This window comes from Aethalodelphis obliquidens, unplaced genomic scaffold (genome assembly GCF_003676395.1).
Source record: "Aethalodelphis obliquidens isolate GAN/ISIS:26980383/991018 unplaced genomic scaffold, ASM367639v1 scaffold90, whole genome shotgun sequence".
Classification (NCBI taxonomy): Eukaryota; Metazoa; Chordata; class Mammalia; order Artiodactyla; family Delphinidae; genus Aethalodelphis; species Aethalodelphis obliquidens.
The window spans coordinates 1,940,361-1,962,622 of record NW_020838034.1 but is presented as its reverse complement, the minus strand read 5'-3'; the positions used below and the strand labels follow the sequence as shown (position 1 = coordinate 1,962,622).

Below are 22,262 nucleotides of genomic sequence, written 5' to 3'. Positions count from 1 at the left end.
TTATGGCAGTCCATTGTACAGATATACTTTGATTTATTCAGCCAGTCCCCTGTAGATAATCATTTAGACTGTTTTAGGGTTTTGCTATTAAAATGGTGGTACATTTTTAGCTTTTTGCAAACATTAGATTTTTTGCCAGTGTGTCTTGGGGTAGATCCCCTAAAAGTGGTCAAAGGAATAAATGCATGTGGTATTTTTTTAGTTATTGCCAATTTCTATTTTGTAGGGATTATACCATTTTACACACAAAACTTTTCCGTATATGCATGAATTTGGTTTTGGGTTTTCTATCCTGGCCCATTGGATCTTTTGTCTTCTCATGTGCTATACTGTTTTAGTGATAGAGGCATTAAAAATTAATTTAATATTTGATAGTTATCCCCTTCTTTTTAGATTTTGCTAGGTATTCTTGCTTATATATTTTTTCCCAATGAATGTTATAACTTTTCTTATTCCTGAGAGAATCTTGTTGGTATTTTTATTAGGATGACATTAAATTTATAAATTTGCTTCGGGGAAATTTTCAGCTCCATATCTTCCTATCCACAAACATAGTATGTCTTTACATTTGTTCAAGTCTTTCATTTGTATTTTATAGTTAAGAAAGACTCTTTATGTCAGTTATACCTCAATTAAAAAAAAAAAAAAACTGCTGAAACGTGAAGAAGAAAAAAATCTTTGTTATCTAAAAGTAAAAGAGACTGTTGTGGGAAATGATAAATTCATTTGTAAAGTATATAATGAGGATTCATACATTAGATAGCAATTTATATTATGACTTAAAAGTTACTTTCAACTCTAAGATTTTATATAAAAACACATTCTAAAGAAAACATGAACATATTTTATTGTCTTTTCTATTCTTCTCACATGAAGAGAGAACTTGACTGCTCATTCAAGATTATAATTAAGAATGTGTTAAAGGAGTAAAAGTTGGTCAGGAATTGTCCTGCATTGGTTTGAAATCATTGAAATTAAATAAGGAGGTAGGCAAAGAACCATTATTTTAAACGAGGACCATGGGATATTGTAACTAACAATATCTTTTCAAAAACAGTACATTCATATGCTAATGTATATTTAGTCCATGTAAGGAGAAAGTAGACTATTTGCCTTTTTAAAACAATGTCAAAAAATACCATAGGGATATTTCTAAATACTCAATAATATGTATGTTCATATGGTTGAAAGTCAACAAAGATTACATCTATATAGTCTGATATAGCAGTAGAGGAACTAACATACCGTGACAGTATAACATTAGTTAGTTTTTTTAAAAAAGCACTATTGCCTATCTTGTATCTGATTTGTCATCATTTAGTTTGTTTGATTGTAATGCTAAACTGAAATGGTATATAAGCTTTACTCTCTCTGAAACCCTTTTCTTGTTCAAATTTTAGGATCCTTCAAAGTTGTACAAGAAATCAGGTGATGTTGCAGCCATTGAATGCCAGTCTGAGGAGAGCATCCATCTTCATTCACAGGGAGAAAACAATCCTTTGTCTAAGAAGCTTTCTCCAGTACACTCAGAAATGACAGATTACATTAATGCAGCATCATCTACTCTTGTTGGTAGCCAGGATCCTGATTTAAAGGACAGGGCATTACTTAATGGAGGAACGAGTGTAACGGAAAAGTTGGCACAGCTCATTGCAACTTGTCCTCCCTCCAAGTCTTCCAAGACAAAACCTAAGAAGTTAGGAACTGGCACTACTGCGGGATTGGTTAACAAGGATTTGATCAGGAAAGCAGGCGTTGGCTCTGTAGCTGGAATAATACATAAGGACTTAATAAAAAAACCAACTATCAGCACAGCGGTTGGATTGGTAACTAAAGATCCTGGGAAAAAGCCAGTGTTTAATGCAACAGTAGGATTGGTCAATAAGGACTCTGTGAAAAAACTAGGAACTGGCACTACAGCGGTATTCATTAATAAAGACTTAGGCAAAAAGCCAGGGAATATCACTACAGTAGGACTGCTAAGCAAAGATTCAGGAAAGAAGCTAGGAATTGGTATTGTTCCAGGTTTAGTGAATAAGGAACCTGGAAAGAAGCTAGGACTTGGCACTGTGGTTGGACTAGTTAATAAAGACTTGGGAAAGAAATTGGGTTCTACTGTTGGCCTAGTGGCCAAGGACTGTGCGAAGAAGATTGTAGCAAATTCAACAATGGGATTAGTTAATAAGGACATTGGAAAGAAACTAGTGAGTTGTCCTATGGCAGGACTGGTCAGTAAAGATGCCATAAACCTTAAAGCGGAAGCACTGCTCCCCACTCAGGAACCACTTAAGGCTTCTTGTAGTACAAACATCAATAGTCATGAAAGTCAGGAACTTTCTGAATCCCTGAAAGACAGTGCCACCAGCAAAACTTTTGAGAAGAATGTTATACGGCAGAGTAAAGAAAGCATATTGGAAAAGTTCTCAGTTCGAAAGGAAATCATTAATTTGGAGAAAGAAATGTTTAATGAAGGAACATGCATTCAGCAAGACAGTTTCTCATCCAGTGAAAGGGGGTCTTATGAAACCTCAAAGCATGAAAAGCAACCTCCCGTATATTGCACTTCTCCGGACTTTCAAATGGGAGTTGCTTCTGATGCATCTACAGCAAAATCCCCTTTTAGTGCAGTAGGAGAAAGCAATCTCCCTTCCCCATCACCTACTGTATCTGTTAATCCTTTAACCAGAAGTCCCCCTGAAACGTCTTCACAGATGGCTCCTAATCCGTTACTTTTAAGTCCTACCACAGAACTAATGGAAGAAATTTCTGAATCTGTCGGAAAGAACCAATTTACTTCTGAAAGTACCCACTTGAACATTGGTCATAGGTCTGTGGGTCATAGCATGAATATTGAATGCAAAGGGATTGATAAAGAGGTAAATGATTCCAAAACTGCACATATAGATATTCCAAGAATAAGCTCTTCTCTGGGAAAAAAGCCAAGTTTGACTTCTGATTCCAGTATTCATACAATTACGCCTTCAGTTGTTAACTTCACTAGTTTATTTAGTAACAAGCCCTTTCTAAAACTTGGTGCAGTAACTGCATCCGACAAACACTGCCAAGTTACTGAAAGCCTAAGCACTACTTTGCAGTCCAAACCATTAAAAAAAAGGAAAGGAAGAAAACCTCGGTGGACTAAAGTGGTGGCAAGAAGCACATGCCGGTCTCCAAAAGGGCTAGAATTAGAAAGATCAGAGCTTTTTAAAAATGTTTCTTGTAGTTCACTATCAAATAGTAATTCCGAGCCAGCCAAGTTTATGAAAAACATTGGACCATCTTCATTTGTAGATCATGACTTCCTTAAACGCCGATTACCAAAGTTGAGCAAATCTACAACTCCATCTCTTGCTCTCTTAACTGATAGTGAAAAACCATCTCATAAGTCTTTTGCTACTCACAAACTATCCTCCAGTATGTGTGTGTCTAGTGATCTTTTGTCTGATATTTATAAACCCAAAAGAGGAAGACCTAAATCTAAGGAGATGCCTCAACTGGAAGGTCCACCTAAAAGGACTTTAAAAATTCCTGCCTCTAAAGTTTTTTCTTTGCAGTCTAAGGAAGAACAAGAACCCCCAATTTTACAACCAGAAATTGAAATTCCTTCCTTCAAACAAAGTCTGTCTGTGTCTCCTTTTCCAAAAAAGAGAGGCAGACCTAAGAGGCAAATGAGGTCACCAGTCAAGATGAAGCCACCTGTACTATCGGTGGCTCCATTTGTTGCCACTGAAAGTCCAAGCAAGCTTGAGTCTGAAAGTGACAACCATAGAAGTAGCAGTGATTTCTTTGAGAGTGAGGATCAACTTCAGGATCCAGATGATCTAGATGACAGTCACAGGCCAACTGTCTGTAGTATGAGTGACCTTGAGATGGAACCAGATAAAAAAATTACGAAGAGAAACAATGGACAGTTAATGAAAACAATTATCCGCAAAATAAATAAAATGAAGACTTTAAAGAGAAAGAAACTGTTGAATCAGATTCTTTCAAGCTCTGTAGAATCAAGTAATAAAGGGAAAGTGCAATCCAAACTCCATAATACAGTGTCAAGTCTTGCCGCCACATTTGGCTCTAAATTGGGCCAACAGATAAATGTCAGCAAGAAAGGAACCATTTACATAGGAAAGAGGAGGGGTCGAAAACCAAAAACTGTCTTAAATGGCATTCTTTCTGGTAGCCCTACCAGCCTTGCTGTTCTTGAACAAACAGCTCAGCAGGCAGCTGGGTCAGCATTAGGACAGATTCTTCCACCTTTACTGCCTTCATCTGCTAGTAGTTCTGAGATTCTTCCATCACCTATTTGCTCTCAGTCTTCTGGGACTAGTGGAGGTCAGAGCCCTGTAAGTAGTGATGCAGGCTTTGTTGAACCCAGTTCAGTGCCATATTTGCATTTACACTCCAGACAGGGCAGTATGATTCAGACTCTTGCAATGAAGAAGGCCTCAAAGGGGAGGAGGCGGTTATCTCCTCCTACTTTGTTGCCAAATTCTCCTTCTCACTTGAGTGAACTGACATCTCTGAAAGAAGCTACTCCTTCTCCTATTAGTGAGTCTCATAGTGATGAGACCATTCCCAGTGATAGTGGAATAGGAACAGATAATAACAGCACATCAGACAGGGCAGAGAAATTTTGTGGGCAAAAAAAGAGGAGGCATTCTTTTGAGCATGTTTCTCTGATTCCCCCTGAAACCTCTACAGTCCTAAGCAGTCTTAAAGAAAAACATAAACATAAATGTAAGCGCAGGAATCATGATTACCTCAGCTACGACAAGATGAAAAGGCAAAAACGAAAACGGAAAAAGAAATATCCCCAACTCCGAAATAGACAGGATCCAGACTTTATTGCAGATCTGGAGGAATTAATAAGTCGCCTAAGTGAAATTCGAATCACTCATCGAAGTCATCATTTTATCCCCCGAGACCTTTTGCCAACTATTTTTCGAATCAACTTTAATAGTTTCTATACGCATCCTTCTTTCCCCTTAGACCCTTTGCACTACATTCGAAAACCTGACTTAAAAAAGAAGAGAGGGAGACCCCCTAAGATGAGGGAGGCAATGGCTGAAATGCCTTTTATGCACAGCCTTAGTTTTCCTCTTTCTAGTACTGGATTCTATCCTTCTTATGGCATGCCTTACTCTCCGTCACCCCTTACAGCTGCTCCCATAGGATTAGGTTACTATGGAAGATATCCCCCAACTCTTTATCCACCTCCTCCATCTCCATCTTTCACCACTCCACTTCCACCTCCTTCCTATATGCATGCTGGTCATTTACTTCTCAATCCCACCAAATACCATAAGAAAAAGCATAAGCTACTTCGACAGGAAGCCTTTCTTACAACCAGCAGGACTCCCCTTCTTTCTATGAGTACCTACCCTAGCGTCCCTCCCGAGATGGCCTATGGTTGGATGGTCGAGCACAAACACAGGCACCGTCACAAACACAGAGAACACCGTTCTTCTGAGCAGCCACAGGTTTCCATGGACACTGGCTCTTCCAGATCTGTCCTAGAATCTTTGAAGCGCTATCGATTTGGAAAGGATACTGTTGGAGAGCGCTATAAACATAAGGAAAAGCACCGGTGTCATATGTCCTGCCCTCATCTCTCTCCTTCAAAAAGCTTAATAAACAGAGAAGAGCAGTGGGTCCACCGAGAGCCTTCAGAATCTAGTCCATTGGCCTTGGGATTGCAGACACCTTTACAGATTGACTGTTCAGAAAGTTCTCCAAGTTTATCCCTTGGGGGATTCACTCCCAACTCTGATCTGGCCAGCAGTGATGAACATACAAACCTTTTCACAAGTGCAATAGGGAGCTGCAGAGTTTCAAACCCTAACTCCAGTGGCCGAAAGAAACTAACTGACAGCCCTGGACTGTTTTCTGCACAGGACACTTCATTAAATCGGCCTCACAGAAAGGAGCCGCTGCCTTCCAGCGAAAGGGCAGTACAGACCTTGACAGGTAAGAGGGTTATTTTGTTGCCTGTTGTTTGTGTTAGAGAAATGGTGTATTTTGCCTACCGGTTGCCTGATATGTGTACATGAACTTTTAATAGCTCAAGTGTTTTTGTTTTTATAAATGTATTTTGAAATGTTATCTTCCAAGTTTTTATTTTCAGTAGATGTGAGAAGTAAGATAAGGCATGTCTTTGCATTAATTTTGAATTTTGAGAAGAGATATCATTATCAAAACAAACAAAAAATAATACTCAACTTTTTGGAAATCAGGAAAAATGATTTTCTTATGCAAAAAGGCTATTACGCAGTTTCTTTAGTGAGAAATGGCTCATAGATATCTGGGTTTTTTTTTAAATTTTATTGAAGTATAGTTGATTTAGTGTTGTGGATATCTGTTAATACCTATGCAGGATTTTTAATATATACTGATCCAGTTTATAAGTGTTTCTGTGTTACAGGAAGAATATGTTGTTAACTCTGTGTGTCTCATAATAAAAATCTAAACAGTCAAAACTATCAACTTGTGGGAATTCCCTGGCGGTCCAATGGTTAGGACTCTACGCCTTCACTGCTGCAGGCCTGGGTTCAATCCCTGGTTGGGAAACTAAGATCCCACAAGCCATGTGGTGCAGCCAAAAACAAACAAAATTATCAACTTTGTAAAATTTAACTCAATATTTAGTGGGACTTCATTTTTCAGAGTACCTTTAGGTATCTTCATAAAAGCTGCTTAGGTTTAATAAAATGACATAAAGCAAATTTAGGTAATGCGTTTGTAATGTCTAGAAAGTGTCTTTTAAGAATTGAAAAGAAGATATGGGGCTTCCCTGGTGGCATAGTGGTTGAGAGTCCGCCTGCCGATGCAGGGGACACGGGTTCGTGCCCCGGTCTGGGAAGATCCCACATGCCGTGGAGCAGCTAGGCCCGTGAGCCATGGCCGCTGAGCCTGCACGTCCAGAGCCTGTGCTCCGCAACGGGAGAGGCCATAACAGTGAGAGGCCCCAAAAAAAAAAAAAAAAAAAAAAAAAAAAAAAGAATTGAAAAGAACATAGAAAACAAGAAAAAGGAAGCATTGCCTATTCATGTATAAGATAACGCTAAGTCAGAAGTTCTTTATCAGAGATCTCAACCCTACGGGTTTGTAAATTAACTCTAGAAAGTCCATAAAACCTCTGATGTTGTAAGTAAAATTATGTGTGTGTATGCTTGTGTGTATTTTTAGGAGAAAATGCATACATTTTTTCAGATTCTCCAAGTAAACTCTGTAAGCCTCAATATCCCTTCCTATAAAATGGGATTAGTAGGGTTATTATAAACAGTAAATGAGATTATAGTGTTTATTAAAATGATTTGCACATAGTAAGCATACAAATGTTAATTGATATTATTCCCCCCAAATATTAAAAACTTGTGCATTAGAGGAAATGATAAACCCCTCAAAGAGAAGAGGGTTTTTTTCCTGATTTTAATTATTTGTGAACTTTTGAAAAATAAAAGCTATCTTGGTGGAGCTGAGCATTCTTTAGTTTTTAACAATGTAATAAAGAAGGAAAAAATCGTAAGCTCTAATTAGGTTCATTCAACAAATTTTTTGACAAACATTTAATCAACAGCAGTTATTGAATATCTGCTGTCAGCCAGACATTGTACTTTGTGGGCCCTTGTGATATGATAGGGAACAAAGCACACAGGTTCATTGTTCTCATGGATCTTAATATTGGAGGAGATGAGTAATAAAAAAAATTGCACATTAAATGTCATAAAAATTGTGACAAATGGTACATAAATATATATATATATATATTTAAAGTCCAGGGTTCTATGGGAGTATGAAATGGGGGCCTAACTCAGGAAGGCTTCCCTGAGAAAGTGACCCTAGACAGTTAACTTGAATGAAGGATGAGCAGTAGTTAGCTAGGTGAACAGAATTCCACTTACTCATTTACTCATTCATTCACTCATTCATTTATTTATTGAATTCCAAAACATCTAGCATTCTTCTAGTCACTGGTATATAGTAGAGAGTAAAGACATATCTGGCCTCATTAACTTTCAGCTTGGTGAAGGAAGACAAACTATAGAGTGGTAAGCACATAAATAATGGCATAATTGATAAAAATGCTATCAAATTAATTAATATAAGTGTTAGGATACATAACTAAGGGGAGAGGGGTGCCTATTTAGATAGAGTTATTAGTTATGGTCCAAGGGTAGAAAGTTGCAATTTAAGGATGTGAAACCACCAAGCTTCCAAGCTGAGGTTTGGGTGAAGAGCACTTTTGAGGATCCTGAACTGGAAAGGAGCTTAGATGTTAGAAAACCAGGGGAGCGCTCAGAAGGTTCATTGTGGTAGGAGAGGGAATACAAGAGAGAGAATGGTGAGAGAATTGTGGTGAAAGAAAGAAGACAGACCACATGTTAAAAGATTTTGGATTTTATACTAAGCAAAAAGACAGAAGTATTGATTTTAAATTTACATTTTAAAAGATTGTTCTAGCTCACGTGTGAACATTGAATTGTAGAGGACAAAAATAGCTACAGGGAAACCAATTAGTAGACAATTGCAGTAGTCTAGATAAAATGATGATACTTAAGGGTGTTGGCGGACTCCTTCATGAATATTTGAGAGGTTCATGGTGCAGTGTACTGATACAGAGAAGACTAGAGGAGGAGAGATTTGGGGAGAGTACAAGTTTGCTTTTTCATATATATAAACCTTGAGATGCCTTTAGAAACTTCAGGTGGTGATGTTGAGCAGACATTTGGGTATCTAGTTCTGGAGCTCAAGAGAGATGTTTGGGCTAGAGATACGGGCATTTCACTATGAGGTTTTGAAAAACTTTGGTAATATTATTCACTAAAAATAAAAGGATGTCTGGAAAAGAGAGTTGGGAACAGGCTCTCAAAACCTCTGAAACTTTGTAACCAGAGCACCAAGAAAAATAGTCATTCTAGAAAATACCAGCAGCAGGTAAAAATACATGTTAAATTGTTTAGTAAGTAAAGAAATACTACAATAAACATAGGACTCTTTAGGAGAAGATGAAGGTAGCCTGATAGAAACAGATATAAAGAAGGGTTGAAGCTGCTCAGTTGTAGACACAAAGCATATCATAAATATGAAGTGATGCCAGATATAGCTGGTTCTGGTTTATTGTCCTTATTTGTCTCTTTCTCATGAAGCTTGGGGGAACCACACAATAAGCACTTGTAGGAAAATCTGTGACCATTTGTAGCCAAGAGGGTGAATGGGCATTCTGAACAGAACTACATTGTTCAATGGTTTACTGCATTTAGTTTGTGTTAGAGTATTCTTTGTTTAGCTGCTAACTTGGTGCTTCAAAACATTAATGTACTCTGAAAAATCACGTATGAACTCCATGTCATTCTGGTATTCTATTTATCAATTGTATGTGAGCTGTTTCACTCTACAGAAACATTCTAACAAAATAGACTATACATCTATGAATCCTCTGTTTATCTATCTACCTGTCGTCGTGAGAGAGATGATATTTCCCTACAGAGAATATAAAGTGAGAAAAGAAAAGAGCCTTGGACAGCTTTGAGGAATTTCAGTATTTAAAGTAGTGATTAAAAACCATCAGCCTTTGGTTTATATATGACCCTTTGTGATGATTTCTACAGTTTGTTTTTTTAATTGCTAAAATTTAAAAATCTGGAGATTTCACACAAGCATGCAGAATTCTGCTTTTCTTTGAAAAGAAATCAGAACATCTGACAACAGTTAATCCGTATTTCCTGGATGACATCAAGGTTGGGTCTCAATAGTGGCCGCCCCTCCCCCCTCCCCAAGTCTTTAGTTGGGACATACGTTCTTCAGTTTTCCTCAGTCCTCACAGTGTCCTGTTGTGTGTTATATCTGGCCCAGTTCAGATATTTAAGAGATTTATCTGGCTCCAAGGAATATTGAGTCTGAGGCCCCTAATTTAAGAGTTGTGAGAAGGAGCTTATAAGAAGTGGGGGAATTGAGGTGAAGGTAAAGTGAAATGACAGCTTAGGTTGTTGAATGTATCATCTACATGGACATTAACGTCACCCAAGAGGCCATTTATAGGAGTCAGGGTGGAAGGGATGAATCTGAATCTGGTTTCAGGGACCTTGGAGAATGAGATAGCAGGGAAAGCTAGCGTATGCAGAAATACCTGCTTTATGAATAAGAACCTTTTTTTTTCCCTTCCTTTAAAAATATAACATACAAAAACATTAAGACCTCTCCGAAGTCACTGTTCTGACACCAATCCTTTGTCACCAACTGAGTTTCCTACAATTTAGATCAATTCTGATACTAACTACCTGGAGTTAGAGAAGACCCTACAAGAGCAAAGTTTTTTGAAGACTGCCCCCATTTAAGATGCCAGTGGCAAGTTTCAGTGTCCCCAATCCACCCACACTTCTGCCCAGCTTGCTACAAGTTTAAGGGCTACCACAACCCCTCAGTTTTGATAATTTGGTAGAATGGCTCATAGAACTTACTGTAACCACTATAATTACAATTACAGTTATATTATAAAGGATACAGATCAGGAATTGAAGAGATGCATAGGGCAATAGCTGGGGCGGGAAAGGGGACACAGAGCTTCCATACCCTCTCTGTGGAATCTGGGTGTGTCATGCTCCCAGCACATCATTGTGTTCACCAACCAAGAAGCTTCACCAGGCCTCTGTGTCCAGAATTTTGATTGGGGCTTCACTATATAGGTGTGATTGATTAAATCATTGGCCATGTGATTGAATTCAATCTCAGGTCCATCTCCACCCTCTGTAGATTGGGCTCACCCAGAGTTTCAGCTCTCTAATCATGTGGTTGGTCTCTAGTGACCAGCCTCCATCCTGAGGGAATCTTAGGGTTCACCTTAAGTCACCTCTTTGGCATAACAAAGACACTGCTATCAGGAAATTTCAAGGTTTTTGAAGTTCTGTGCCAGGAATCAGAGATCAGGTATATTCTTCATTATATCACAAGTCTAATTTGTTTTGTTAATTGATCTGTAACTTGGAATCTCTCTGTCTTCTTCACAGTTATTACTCTTTTGATACGTAGGTAGAAATGTGTCTTGATTTTCTAATAGGAATTTTTTTCAGATAGACATGAAAATTGGCTTACCTATCCACATAAAACCAGTTGAGAAAAAGATTTTTAGTTAAGGAAAATAATAAGAAAATAGTGCTAAATCATGGGATATCTTCTAATTTGGTCACTTTCAAGATCAGAATTTGTTTTGTTTAGGCAAAGCTTTATGAACTTGATTTTTTAATCTTAACTGTTATGATGGTCGCTGTCCCTTTAGTTATTTTGTATCTGTTGTTTGCCGGGTACAAGGAATACAAACAAAAGGAATAAGATATAATTTCTGCCTTCAAGGAATTTATAGTTAAGTGGAGTACATAAACATGTATCCAAATAGTTATTGATAGATAGCTCCTAAAATTGAGATACACTGTGTTTTGGGGAGCAGAGAAGAGAGGGACTTAAAAGGAGCCAGGAAGATGTTTTGAGTTTAGTGTGCAAAGAATAAAGGGTGAAGACTATTTCTTATAGAGAAATAAGATTTTTAGGGTTTTGGAGACATGATACTATACTTAGGTAACTGTAAATAGCCTGATATGGGACCAGGAGATGAGGTTGGAAAGATAGTCGGGGGACAGATCATAAAGCCTCTTTTTTATGTAGAATACCAAGGAGTTTGGAGTTTACCCTATAGGCAGTGGAAAGTTAAGGGTTTTAAAGCAGAATGATTTGCTAAGATTATATGGATAGCACTATGATAGATGGATTAGAGAAAGATCAGTTGGACCAGTTTGGATATTGTCTCAGCAAAATATTACGGGGGCCTGAACTAAGATAGTGATAGAGAAAACAATATTCCAAAGAAATAGATTTTTCAAAGAGGTGAAGAAAGAGGGAAGGGCTTCCCTGGTGGCGCAGTGGTTGAGAGTCCGCCTGCCAATGCAGGGGACATGGGTTTGTGCCCCGGTCTGGGAAGATCCCACATGCTGCAGAGCGGCTGGGCCCGTGAGCCACGGCCACTGAGCCTGCGCATCCAGAGCGCCTGTGCACCTCAGTGGGAGAGGCCACAACAGTAAGAGGCCCGCGTTTGGCAAAAAAAAAAAAAAAAGAAGGAAGATTTTAGCATGTCTCCAAGATACCTCTCTTGGGCAGTTGGTTGAATGGTGATGTGATTAAGTGAAAGGTCGCGACTGGAGATGGAAAATGGAGTTTCATGCTGTTTAGTGGGATATGTGGATATATGGATCTGTAGCTCAAAAGAAATCAAACATGAAGGTAAAAGTTTTAGATAAGTGGTTGTTTAAGCGAAGGAAATAAGAGAAGGAATGGTAATATGTAGGGTAAACACACTGGGTTTCCTAAGGGAGTTTGTAGTCAAGAGTGTCAGGTGCTACAGAGATCATTTAGATAAGGACTGAAAGTAGACAGTTTGCTTTAGCAGATTATCTTTTGTGATCTAAGAGCGATTCCCACAGTGGTAATTGTTAGATTTCTGGAGGTTAAGGAATGAATGGGAAATAATAAGGAAATTCAGGTGATTAAAATTCTTACAGCTTTAAAGTTCTTACAGCTTTAAATTTTGTAGCATTTCTGACTGGTTTATTATGTGCTCTTTCCTTATAATTTTGTATTCTGTCAAGGAAATAACTGCATCTTCTAGATCTGTACTTGTTTCAGTGTCACATAGTTTTCCTTCTTAAAGTATAAAAAGCATAACTAAATTTCATGTTATCTTAAATTGACCTTCTCAGTCTTCAGTTGATAATTTTTCCATACATAACTTGGAGATAGATTCATTATACATAAATTGCTTTCCTGTTAAAATGTCCAAAAAACTATTTAGTATACCGTGTACTCCAAAATTGTCAGTTACCTTCGGGACATTATTATCCTGAAACAGTTGGCCAGTGGCCAAAGCTGGAACAGTTTAAGAGGAAAGGGACAAATCATCCTTACAGAAGAATTCCAAATAATGTATGTAGACTATCCCCTTCAAGGAAGTGGAACTTAATTCCCCTTTTCCTGAATATGGGCTGGACTTAGTGACCTAATTCCAAAGAACAGAGTATGGAACGGGAAAAGTACTAACTTCACAGTGAAGAGGCCTAGCAGACAGCACCTTAAACCAAGTGAAAGTATAATTTCACCAGTGATGAATCACGATGGTAATATGTACCCTCTGATATAATGTGATTAGAAGGGAACTTCATTCCTGTGGTGTTCTTTCCAAAAACCCATAACCCCAGTGTAATCATAAGAAAACATCAAAAAAAGGGGAGTGGACAGAACATTGTATAAAATACCTAGCCAATGTGGACAGAACATTGTATAAAAATCCTGGCTAATACTCCTCATGCTCCTCAAGAGTATCAAAGACATGGAAAAACAAGGAAAGCTTGAGAAACCATCACAGATCAGAGAAAATTAAGGAGACTTGACAACTAAATACAATGTGATATCCAGATTGTAACCTGGAACAGGAAAAGGACATGAGTAGAAAAATTATTCTGATGTTAACTTCATAGTTTTGTCAAATGTACCATAGTTAAGTAAGACATTAACATTAAGGAAGGTTGGGTAAAGGGTATATGAGAATTTTTGCTCTATACTGTCTTTGCAACTTTTCTGTAAATTTAAAATTATTCCAAAACAGTCAGGTTAGTTTTTTTTAAAAAGCAGAGTACTAATTGTCAAGTGAAACCAATCTCAAACTGATAACTGATTAAGGAAAAAATTTAAAATATTCTTTACTGTTTGCATTGAGTAGATTTATCATAAGTGTTAGTTGGAATAAAACAGGCATGTCTGATAAATTATGTTGATGGAAATTTGAGGAAGATAGATCAGGGGCACAGGCAGAAATGATAGATATGTTGTCCGGAACAAGGCATTTAACCTTTTCTCTCCTTGTTTCATATGTGGGGAAATCAAACTGACTTAATCACTCCAGCAGTTTTGGATTAAATCTGATAAAGCTTTAAAAAGAAAACTGGTCTAGTCATTTTATAAGTAATTGTGCATTTTATCATTTTATAAGTGATAGCTTATTTTTTAACTTATATTCTCTTCTATACTGTTATACTAACAGTCTAAAATCAGCTTGGTGCAAATAAAATTGTAATAAAATTATACTCTTAAATGAGGCCAGGTTTTCTGGTTTCACCCAATTCTGATAACTAATTCTATTTATTTAAGTATCTTTGTTAAGTAGACATGTAATAGGACTGGTGAGGAAGAGTTTCTGACCTGGAGTGTCAGATTCTCCATCCCTGCTTTTCAGCATTTTCAATTCATGTCTAGCTGCACGTGCCAGAACCTGCAACCTGATTTCAAAAATGGGTAGAGCAGTCACATGGAGTATTTTGCATTTATAGCTTACAAATTATAGAATAAAAAAAGTTATATATCTATATAAACAGTTATCTTGTCCCCCAAGAAAAAATTAGGGCTAAATCTTCCTTTTGTTTGGAAAAAGTTTATTCACTATAGTAGACGCATAATGGTTGAAGCACAGTATACTGAGTCTTATTTTATTTTTAACTGAAGAATGTAAGCATTGATCAGAATTTTCTGATTTCTGACAATTTCTCTAGGGTGGTGTGTAAGATACACCCGTAAGTGAAGTGTGACCGTGTGGACATGAAATCAGAAAATTTATTGTGGTGGTTAGTACAGTTCTGGGAATTTCCAGAGGAATTCCATTTCAGCGAATTATCTGATTTGGGCGGTATGAGAAATACCCTGATTGGAAGGAGAAAAACACAGGCTTTTTAGCTTCAAAATCACCAGCACAGTCTCTGAATCATTCTTGTACTGCATTTAATTGGTGAGTCAGATGAAATGTATTGCTTTCAGTAAATATATTTCCCACAATTGGAAACAGCTGTTTTTATCGAGGAACCAGTTTTTATCTCAGCATTCAGCTCATTCAGAAGAAGCTTCCAGAGCTCTTATGATCTGTGAACTATAGCAAAGGATTCAGAACTTAGATCTGGAAACAAAAAAACTTGATCAAAGATTTCCACATAGTTGATGTTTTACATTCACATTATTTTACTATGGTATCCATTTTAATTATAACCAGTTTTGATTCAGTCACTTTTTAACAAACATTGCCAGTAGTCTTGACTTATAAATAATAAAAGAAGAGAAATTTCTTAAAATTTTGTAACATGCTTTAGTTTGGGTGGGAAGGAGCAATTTAAATGTTAGAAATTAGTTTTAAATGTGTTATTTTAAAATAAATTTATATCATCTATGAACTGATTAACAGTGTCTTTCCAAGTCTAGCATACTTAATCTGTTTTTCCATAGCTTACCCAAAGATATTTATAGCATTAGAAACATCAGACAATTTGCTCATTCAAACCATTTCCTAGTTCCTTGGGTCTTCAGTGTCGAACTCCCAACAGGGTGTAACCAAAACTCATAACTATTGTTATTAAAGTTTTAATAGTGGATTTAGACTAAAGAAATGCATGTTTTATCCAACCAGTTGTTGGTTTCATTCACTATGTTCTTCTGCTAATTTATATTTGGAAGTTCCTCGTTTTTTAGCCTAGAATACTCAGGGCTTCAGTGAAGTAGTTAGGTTGAATCTTTTCCAGTGTTTTCTTTGTGATGTCTTCCACCTCTCCCCCACACTGTTATCAGTGGGAATTTTCTCTATTTACGCTGATATCTTTGCCCATATGACTGTCCTCACACCCAGGCATCTGTAAATGTACTATTTCTTTTTTATCTTGGATTTGTTTCTGTTCCTCCTCTATAGACATCAATCAACATCTCTTGTGACAAATCAACTTCAGAAGAGCTTTTTGGTTTCCACCCATTTTTGTGTATAATATAAAGATTTCCAGATTCTTATCCCTTTTAAACCTAGTTATGTTCTTTTTTGTTTTCTCAACTTTCTGACATTCTTATCCATGGTTTCATCTTATGGTTTTGGTCTAAAAGTACCGTCTTTCCTCCTCTTTGTCTAATTTGACGCAAATGTTTCCCTAAAACCTGTTTTTCTCTTTAAAAAGCTCATCCAATAAATGGCCAAATAAAAACGCAGAGATCCTACAATCAAAACCACTTCCAAGGGTCCCTCACATTTCCAAGTTTTTTTTTTTATTCTTAATTCCCTCTTTATTATCCCAATTAATGGTATTCTCTTTTTTCAGTTTCCCTCCTTAGTAGTAGTCTGCCTTCATTTTTACATGAAGGCCTCAACTGAAGAAAAAGAATTTACTTGTGGTAATCACCTTACATTTATGTTAAAGTCCAGTTTTATTTAGGTACTTCTTTTGTGACTTATCTTTAAGTTCTGTTTCCTGCATTTATATGTATAGAATTTCTAAACATGTTTCTGAAGCTGTCACCTGTGTGATGAGACATTCAGTAGGATTTCTACCAAATATTGAATGGAGGGATTCCCATTAATATTCTCTGTTTGTTCTGAAGTACTTAATTATTCAGCTTTAATACTGTATTGAAATGAGAAATGGGAACTCATTTCAATGGGAACTCTCTGATACTTAGAATTGTATGTGTTCTCTGTGTATGTTCTTTGAGGAAGTATCAGATTTTCTTGAATTGGAATACATACAAACTTCCTGTCTTACGAGGAGTGGAGAGTCTTCACATATCCCTCCAGGCAGATCTAAAATGACCACTGATGCTGCGGCCATACCACCCTGAACACGCCCGATCTCGTCTCATCATAAAATGACCACTGATTACACATGAACAAACATTCATCACATGATGGAGACAGTAACAAAGCAGTAACTCCCTTAAGGAATCAGCCATGATTTAGAAGAACCAAAGAGCCAAACAGTGGAAGCAGAAAACTACTTTTTCCCCTGGTACAGAGCTGAACAGAGAACTAAACACTTTCTGGTTCTGACTCATCATTTGGGCACATCTTATTTTATTGATATAATCCAGAGCATAATCCCAACCCTGGAGAAGCTATGATGAAGAGTCAGTGAATTAGAAGATTCACTTTAGAGGAGTTTTTTCCAACCTTTGTAGTTACCTACCAGCCTTGGAGGTACCTATCTTAATAGTACTTCTTAATTAGAGGTACTTATTTTACTAGTACTTCTTTATGTTTAAGATAAATGCTTGATATTCTAGATTAGTTCCAGTCCCTGTCCTTTTTTAATTTTTGTTTTAATATTGAATGGTTGCCTATGCGTGTCAGTGACATGATTAAGTATTTAGGGTCTAAAAATTCTGTGATAAACCTAAGGAGCCAATTTATGTATAATAGTATAACATTTATGAAAACCTTTTGAATTTTTTATCTTACCTCATTTTGGAACTCACAACAACCATGTTAGTTAAGAGTCCTTTATTAAACCAACATTCGAATATGTTTACTTGTATACATTTGAATATGTTTCATAGCAGAGCCGGGAATCAAACTCAGGATACCTTACTCCATAGTTCATGTACCTAACATTACTACACTCAACTCTGCATTGCATTCTGTTTTAGGTTTTGAAGCATAAATATATTGGTCTCTTTTGAAATGGACATGCTAGTTCTCTGGGCAATATCTTGTTCTTCCACATCCACCCAGCTGCATAATGGCACTTATAAAACAGTATGTTTCTGGTAGTGTTAGAGATAGTGTTTGCCGATTTCATATGATTTCTGCTATTAGGCCAGTTTTAACATGCTTTTGAACATCTTTAACAGATTATTACCTCTTGCATATGAGTTTATATCATCATTTTCCAGTCTTAAACTTGGTTGCTTTACATCATTAGTTAATGTTTTTTTTTTTTTTCAGGTATCCTCATCCTCTTACTGTTCCTATAAGCAATGTTTTTAAGTGAAATAAAGGTCTAGATCTGCTGATTATCAAACCCTAGAGGTCTGTATCTTAGGGATACAACTTTATTCCCCCTTAAATATGGAAAATTGTTAAGAACAACTCTGCTCTGTATGAACAGGGAATTCAAACGGACTTTTTGAAATGAAAAAAGAGAACCCTCCTGAATGAAGTTTTATTCCAGTTTCCTATTACATCCTAAGAATAGGCTGCTGGCCTCCATTACTTTCAGGAAATGAAAAATGGCTCAGAAGCTAAGTGAGCTAAGCCATCTCTCTCTCAATTGTTTCAGTTTCTCAGGAATTGCTGTACAAAGCTGCCAATAACGATCTCCGGGGATCTGACCCCCATTCCACCTCCCACTGCCTCCTCTGCAGCTCCAGATGCCACCAAAAGAAGGAGCTTTGAAGAAAGTGCCTGTACCCTCTTTTACCCTGAGGTGGGTGAGGCCAGGCAGGGTGATTCTCAGGATATCCTGATGATCAAAGGTATAGTTGAAGCCTTCATCAAGACTTTCTTGAAGATGAGCAAGAAATTTGGGAAACGTTGCCAAATAGCCTAGAAACTGAAGATGGAGCTCAAGAATGGATGGCACAAACGCCACCTGAAGTGTAATACATGATAACATACAAGACCCTAAATAAGCTCCTTGAGGGCAGAAACTATTATACTGTTTTTGTCTCTCCCTCCCCCCACCTCCACATTGTCTAGCATAGTGCCAAACATATAAACTGTAGTCAATAAATGTTAGTTTATGGCTGAGAGAGAAGACTTTATAAAGTGCTCTCCAACCCCTTCTTTCCCTAGTTCTTAATCTAAGATTGTTTGTCCATTAGTCAGGAGAGTAATGGTAAAGGGAGTTCAGTGATGTCTCAAGCTTCTTGGCCACTGTTGTCTTCTGTCTTGGCTGTGTGTCTGAGTAGGCAATATTTATCTGTTCAGTATATGAATTTTTCAGTATTAATACTTAAAGTTATATCTTCACTGATGCCTGGGCTTTTACTTCTTAGCTATTTTATTGTGGTATTTAGCTCTTTAATGGAAATCTTATCTGAACCACACTCTAGGGGGATTTATTTTACTGTTGGTTTTTAAAATCCCTTTTGTATCTGTTTTTAAGATTCAACAATAAACAGTCTTGCTTCTTAATTATATCTTACTGTAGTCATCACTGTGTTTCCAAAGTAGGAGGTACTATCACATCAATTTCCCCAAAATCTAATTTGTTACTCTTGAATGGCAACACATAGTCTTATATCTCACCTAATCAGCGCTAAAAGAGCCTGCTAAAAGAGTATTTACAGTGATGTGATTTAAGATACTGCGTGATTAAAAGAAAGCTCATGGTTTACTATTAAGGGAAATATTAGAAACTTAGCTCCATTGAGTTCTTCTGTCCCCAAGTTGTCCTTTAGTCAGTCCGTTCATTAAGGAGTTAACTCTCATTTAGAGGCAGAACTTTAAAAAATCTCATCTTCAAGTATTTGATTTATGGTACCTTTTGGGCCTCCAGTTTATATGTAAGGCTTTTTATTTGTAATGTTTTTCAAGTTAAGAGCGAACATTTCAGAGTGCTACTAGTTTTTTGACAAACCAGTTGACATTCATTATGTATTCTCAACAGCTGGCTTTTTAGGGTATAAGGAGTCTAATATCAGAGCCAAGTATATTTTATTCAGGAAATAGTCTTTCCTGAACGACATACTTTTCCCTTGAATAAGAGTTGTGTTAAATTATGCTGCATTTATTTGGGGTTTTGGTAAGAGTATGAGACTTTTTTTTTTTTTAAAGGAAATGGAGTTTCTTTGTCTTCATGAACTTCTATGTATACAACCAAGGAACTTTAAGTAAGCGTTAAAGGAGGCTTATTCTATTCCATGTATAAAGTAATAACAAATTCTTTCAGAGTGTTCTCTGGATTATATGGAATGTATGGATTTAAGGTTCACCTCTTTTAATTTTCATCTTTGATTCTATTAAATAAAATGCGCAGGTCGGACCTGCTTTTCTCACATCAGTTGTTCCTAATTAATTGCATTGTAGGTTTTGTCAGTTTATATGATGAATTTGAGTCAATAATCAAGAGCAGGTTTATTATATTATTTCTAGTAATTTTTATCAATAAATATCTTAATATGTTTCATAGTATAATACATAAAAACTAAATCATATATTTTTTTCATTTTTCCACTAAAACTAGTTTTTCCTCTATTAATGTAACAGGAGAAATTATGTATGAGACCTGTGGAATTCTGTCCGCAACATCTAGTGTCATTTGTCCTTCGCTTAATGTCCTCTTATTGTCAGCTTGAAAGTCATATTATTACAGAGAATGGCAGTGACAACAGCTAAAATATTACAGTTCTAACACAGAATGGTTTAACTTTATTTTTAGACTTGGATTTTCCTATGATTTCTGTCTTTTCCTGTCTCTCCAGGTTCCCAGCCAACTTCAGATAAGTCTTCCCAGCGACCATCAGAGAGCACAAACTGTAGCCCTACACGAAAGAGGTCTTCATCTGAGAGTACTTCTTCGACAGGCAAGTGCTATTTGTTTTAACAGACTTTGAAGATAATTTCCCAACTGTTACTTGTGAACAGACTTAAAATAGATTTTTTTTCTTTGGCCGTGCCGGATGGCTTGTGAGATCTCAGTTCCCCGACTAGGGATTAAACCTGGGCCACGGCAGTGAAAACGCCAAATCCTAACCTCTAGACCACCAGGGAACTCCCTTATAATAGCTTTACATTGTAGATTACAATTTATTAGCTTGCAGTATAATATTTAGAAAAAACAAACAAAAGTGGTCCTGAGATGTGAGAAGAATAATGTATATTGAAATAATAAAAGTGTTCACCTTTTACCCCTTTCATGTCCAGTTAAGCATACTCCATGAGGTATACTGATTTTGTTTTTTCTTCCAGTTTTATTGAGATATAATTGACATACAGCACTGTATAAGGTGTACAGCATATTTGACTTACTTATATCATGAAATGATTACCACAGTAAGTTTACTGAACATCCATCATCTCATATAGATATAAAGTAAAAGAAAAAAAACATTTTTTTCCTTGTGATGAGAACTCTTAGGATTTACTCTCTTAACAACTTTAATATATAATATACAGCAGTGTTAATTTTACTTATCATGTTGTACTTACATCCTTAGTACGTAATTTATCCTGTAACTGAAGGTTTGTAGAGGTATAGTGATTTTAATATAGTTCAGAAGGGATAATTCAAAATGAATAGGTAGAAGGGTAGGCGCACACAAAAATACAGATTTTGAAAGTTGAATTGAGGTAATGGGGCGTGTAGTGTAATAGGGGAGTGTAGATTAGAGCTATTTAATAAAGACTTAGATATATATAAAATTATTTAGTAAAGTAATAGTTTCCAGTAGCATTTACAAATCTTTGAGATATGTAAAACAATCTGAGGTTGTAAGAAGAACCTCTATTAATATTTATTTCTAATCAACTTTTTAAATGTTTACATATTTTAAATATATATAACTTCTTCATACAGTATAACATATCTGTACACTTTATACTTAGATTTAGGTTGTACTCTCAGTTTTCTTTTTACTGATAGTATGTGTGTTTACCAAAATAATAATAATAATAATAATGATATATATCTTCTGCCTTTACCAGGGATTGGAGAGTAGGAAATCATTTTTAATTTATCAGTATTATCAGGAGAAATGGGGAGTGGTAGTTTCATTCCCAGTAGTGGGAGTAATATATGTAAAGGGGAGAATAGAGAGTTCAAGAAATTAAATAAAAGAGCCAGTGTGGTTGGAGTAAAGGCAGTGACTGAATATGAGGCTGGAAGGGCAGGTAGGGACCAGTCATGTAGAGCCTTATTGATAACACTTAGAAGCCTTTGAAAGTTTTAGCAAGGAAGTCACATATCATTCCTTAGCTTTCTGTCCATGTGGTTTTAATTAGGAGATCACTTATGACTTATGGTCAGAAAATTTAATTTCTTCATCAGTACTCAAGGGCTCACTGTCAAATTGTATCAATATGGTAAATTTAATTTTTATTTGATGATTATCTTCACCATATTTGAAGCTTTTTATTAGTACCATTGTGCCAAAGGTACAGTGGAATTCAAACAGCAATGGTAGTTTTGTCTCTCATAGTACTTTGTCTTTACACTGACTAATGCAATGACTGACTAATTTTGATGGTGTCAGCCTAGACCAGGGTTCAGCAAACCATAGCCTGTGGACTAAATGTTGTCCAAGGCCTCTTTTTTGTGCAGCCTTCAAGCTAAGAATTGATTTTACATTTTTAAAGGGCTGGTTTTTGTTTCTGTTTTTTTAAAGGAAAAGAAAAAATTATACACGAGAAATTGTGTGTGTCCTCAAAAGCCTAAAGTATTTACTATCTCTCTTCTTATAGAAGAAGTTTGCCAACCCCTGAAAAAAAT

The 22,262-nt window shown here is 36.5% G+C and overlaps 1 protein-coding gene across 4 annotated transcripts in view; it reads left to right on the top strand.

The window, feature by feature from the left end:
* ASH1L (ASH1 like histone lysine methyltransferase) overlaps window positions 1-22,262 on the top strand; it is a 213,130-nt gene that overhangs the window by 60,149 nt on the left and 130,719 nt on the right. For all 4 annotated transcript variants that reach the window (XM_027095164.1, XM_027095162.1, XM_027095163.1 and 1 more), the window contains 2 exons: window positions 1,401-5,964; window positions 20,257-20,358. In XM_027095164.1, the coding sequence (XP_026950965.1) occupies window positions 1,401-5,964; window positions 20,257-20,358 (4,666 nt within the window). The remainder of the gene's footprint in view (window positions 1-1,400; window positions 5,965-20,256; window positions 20,359-22,262) is intronic.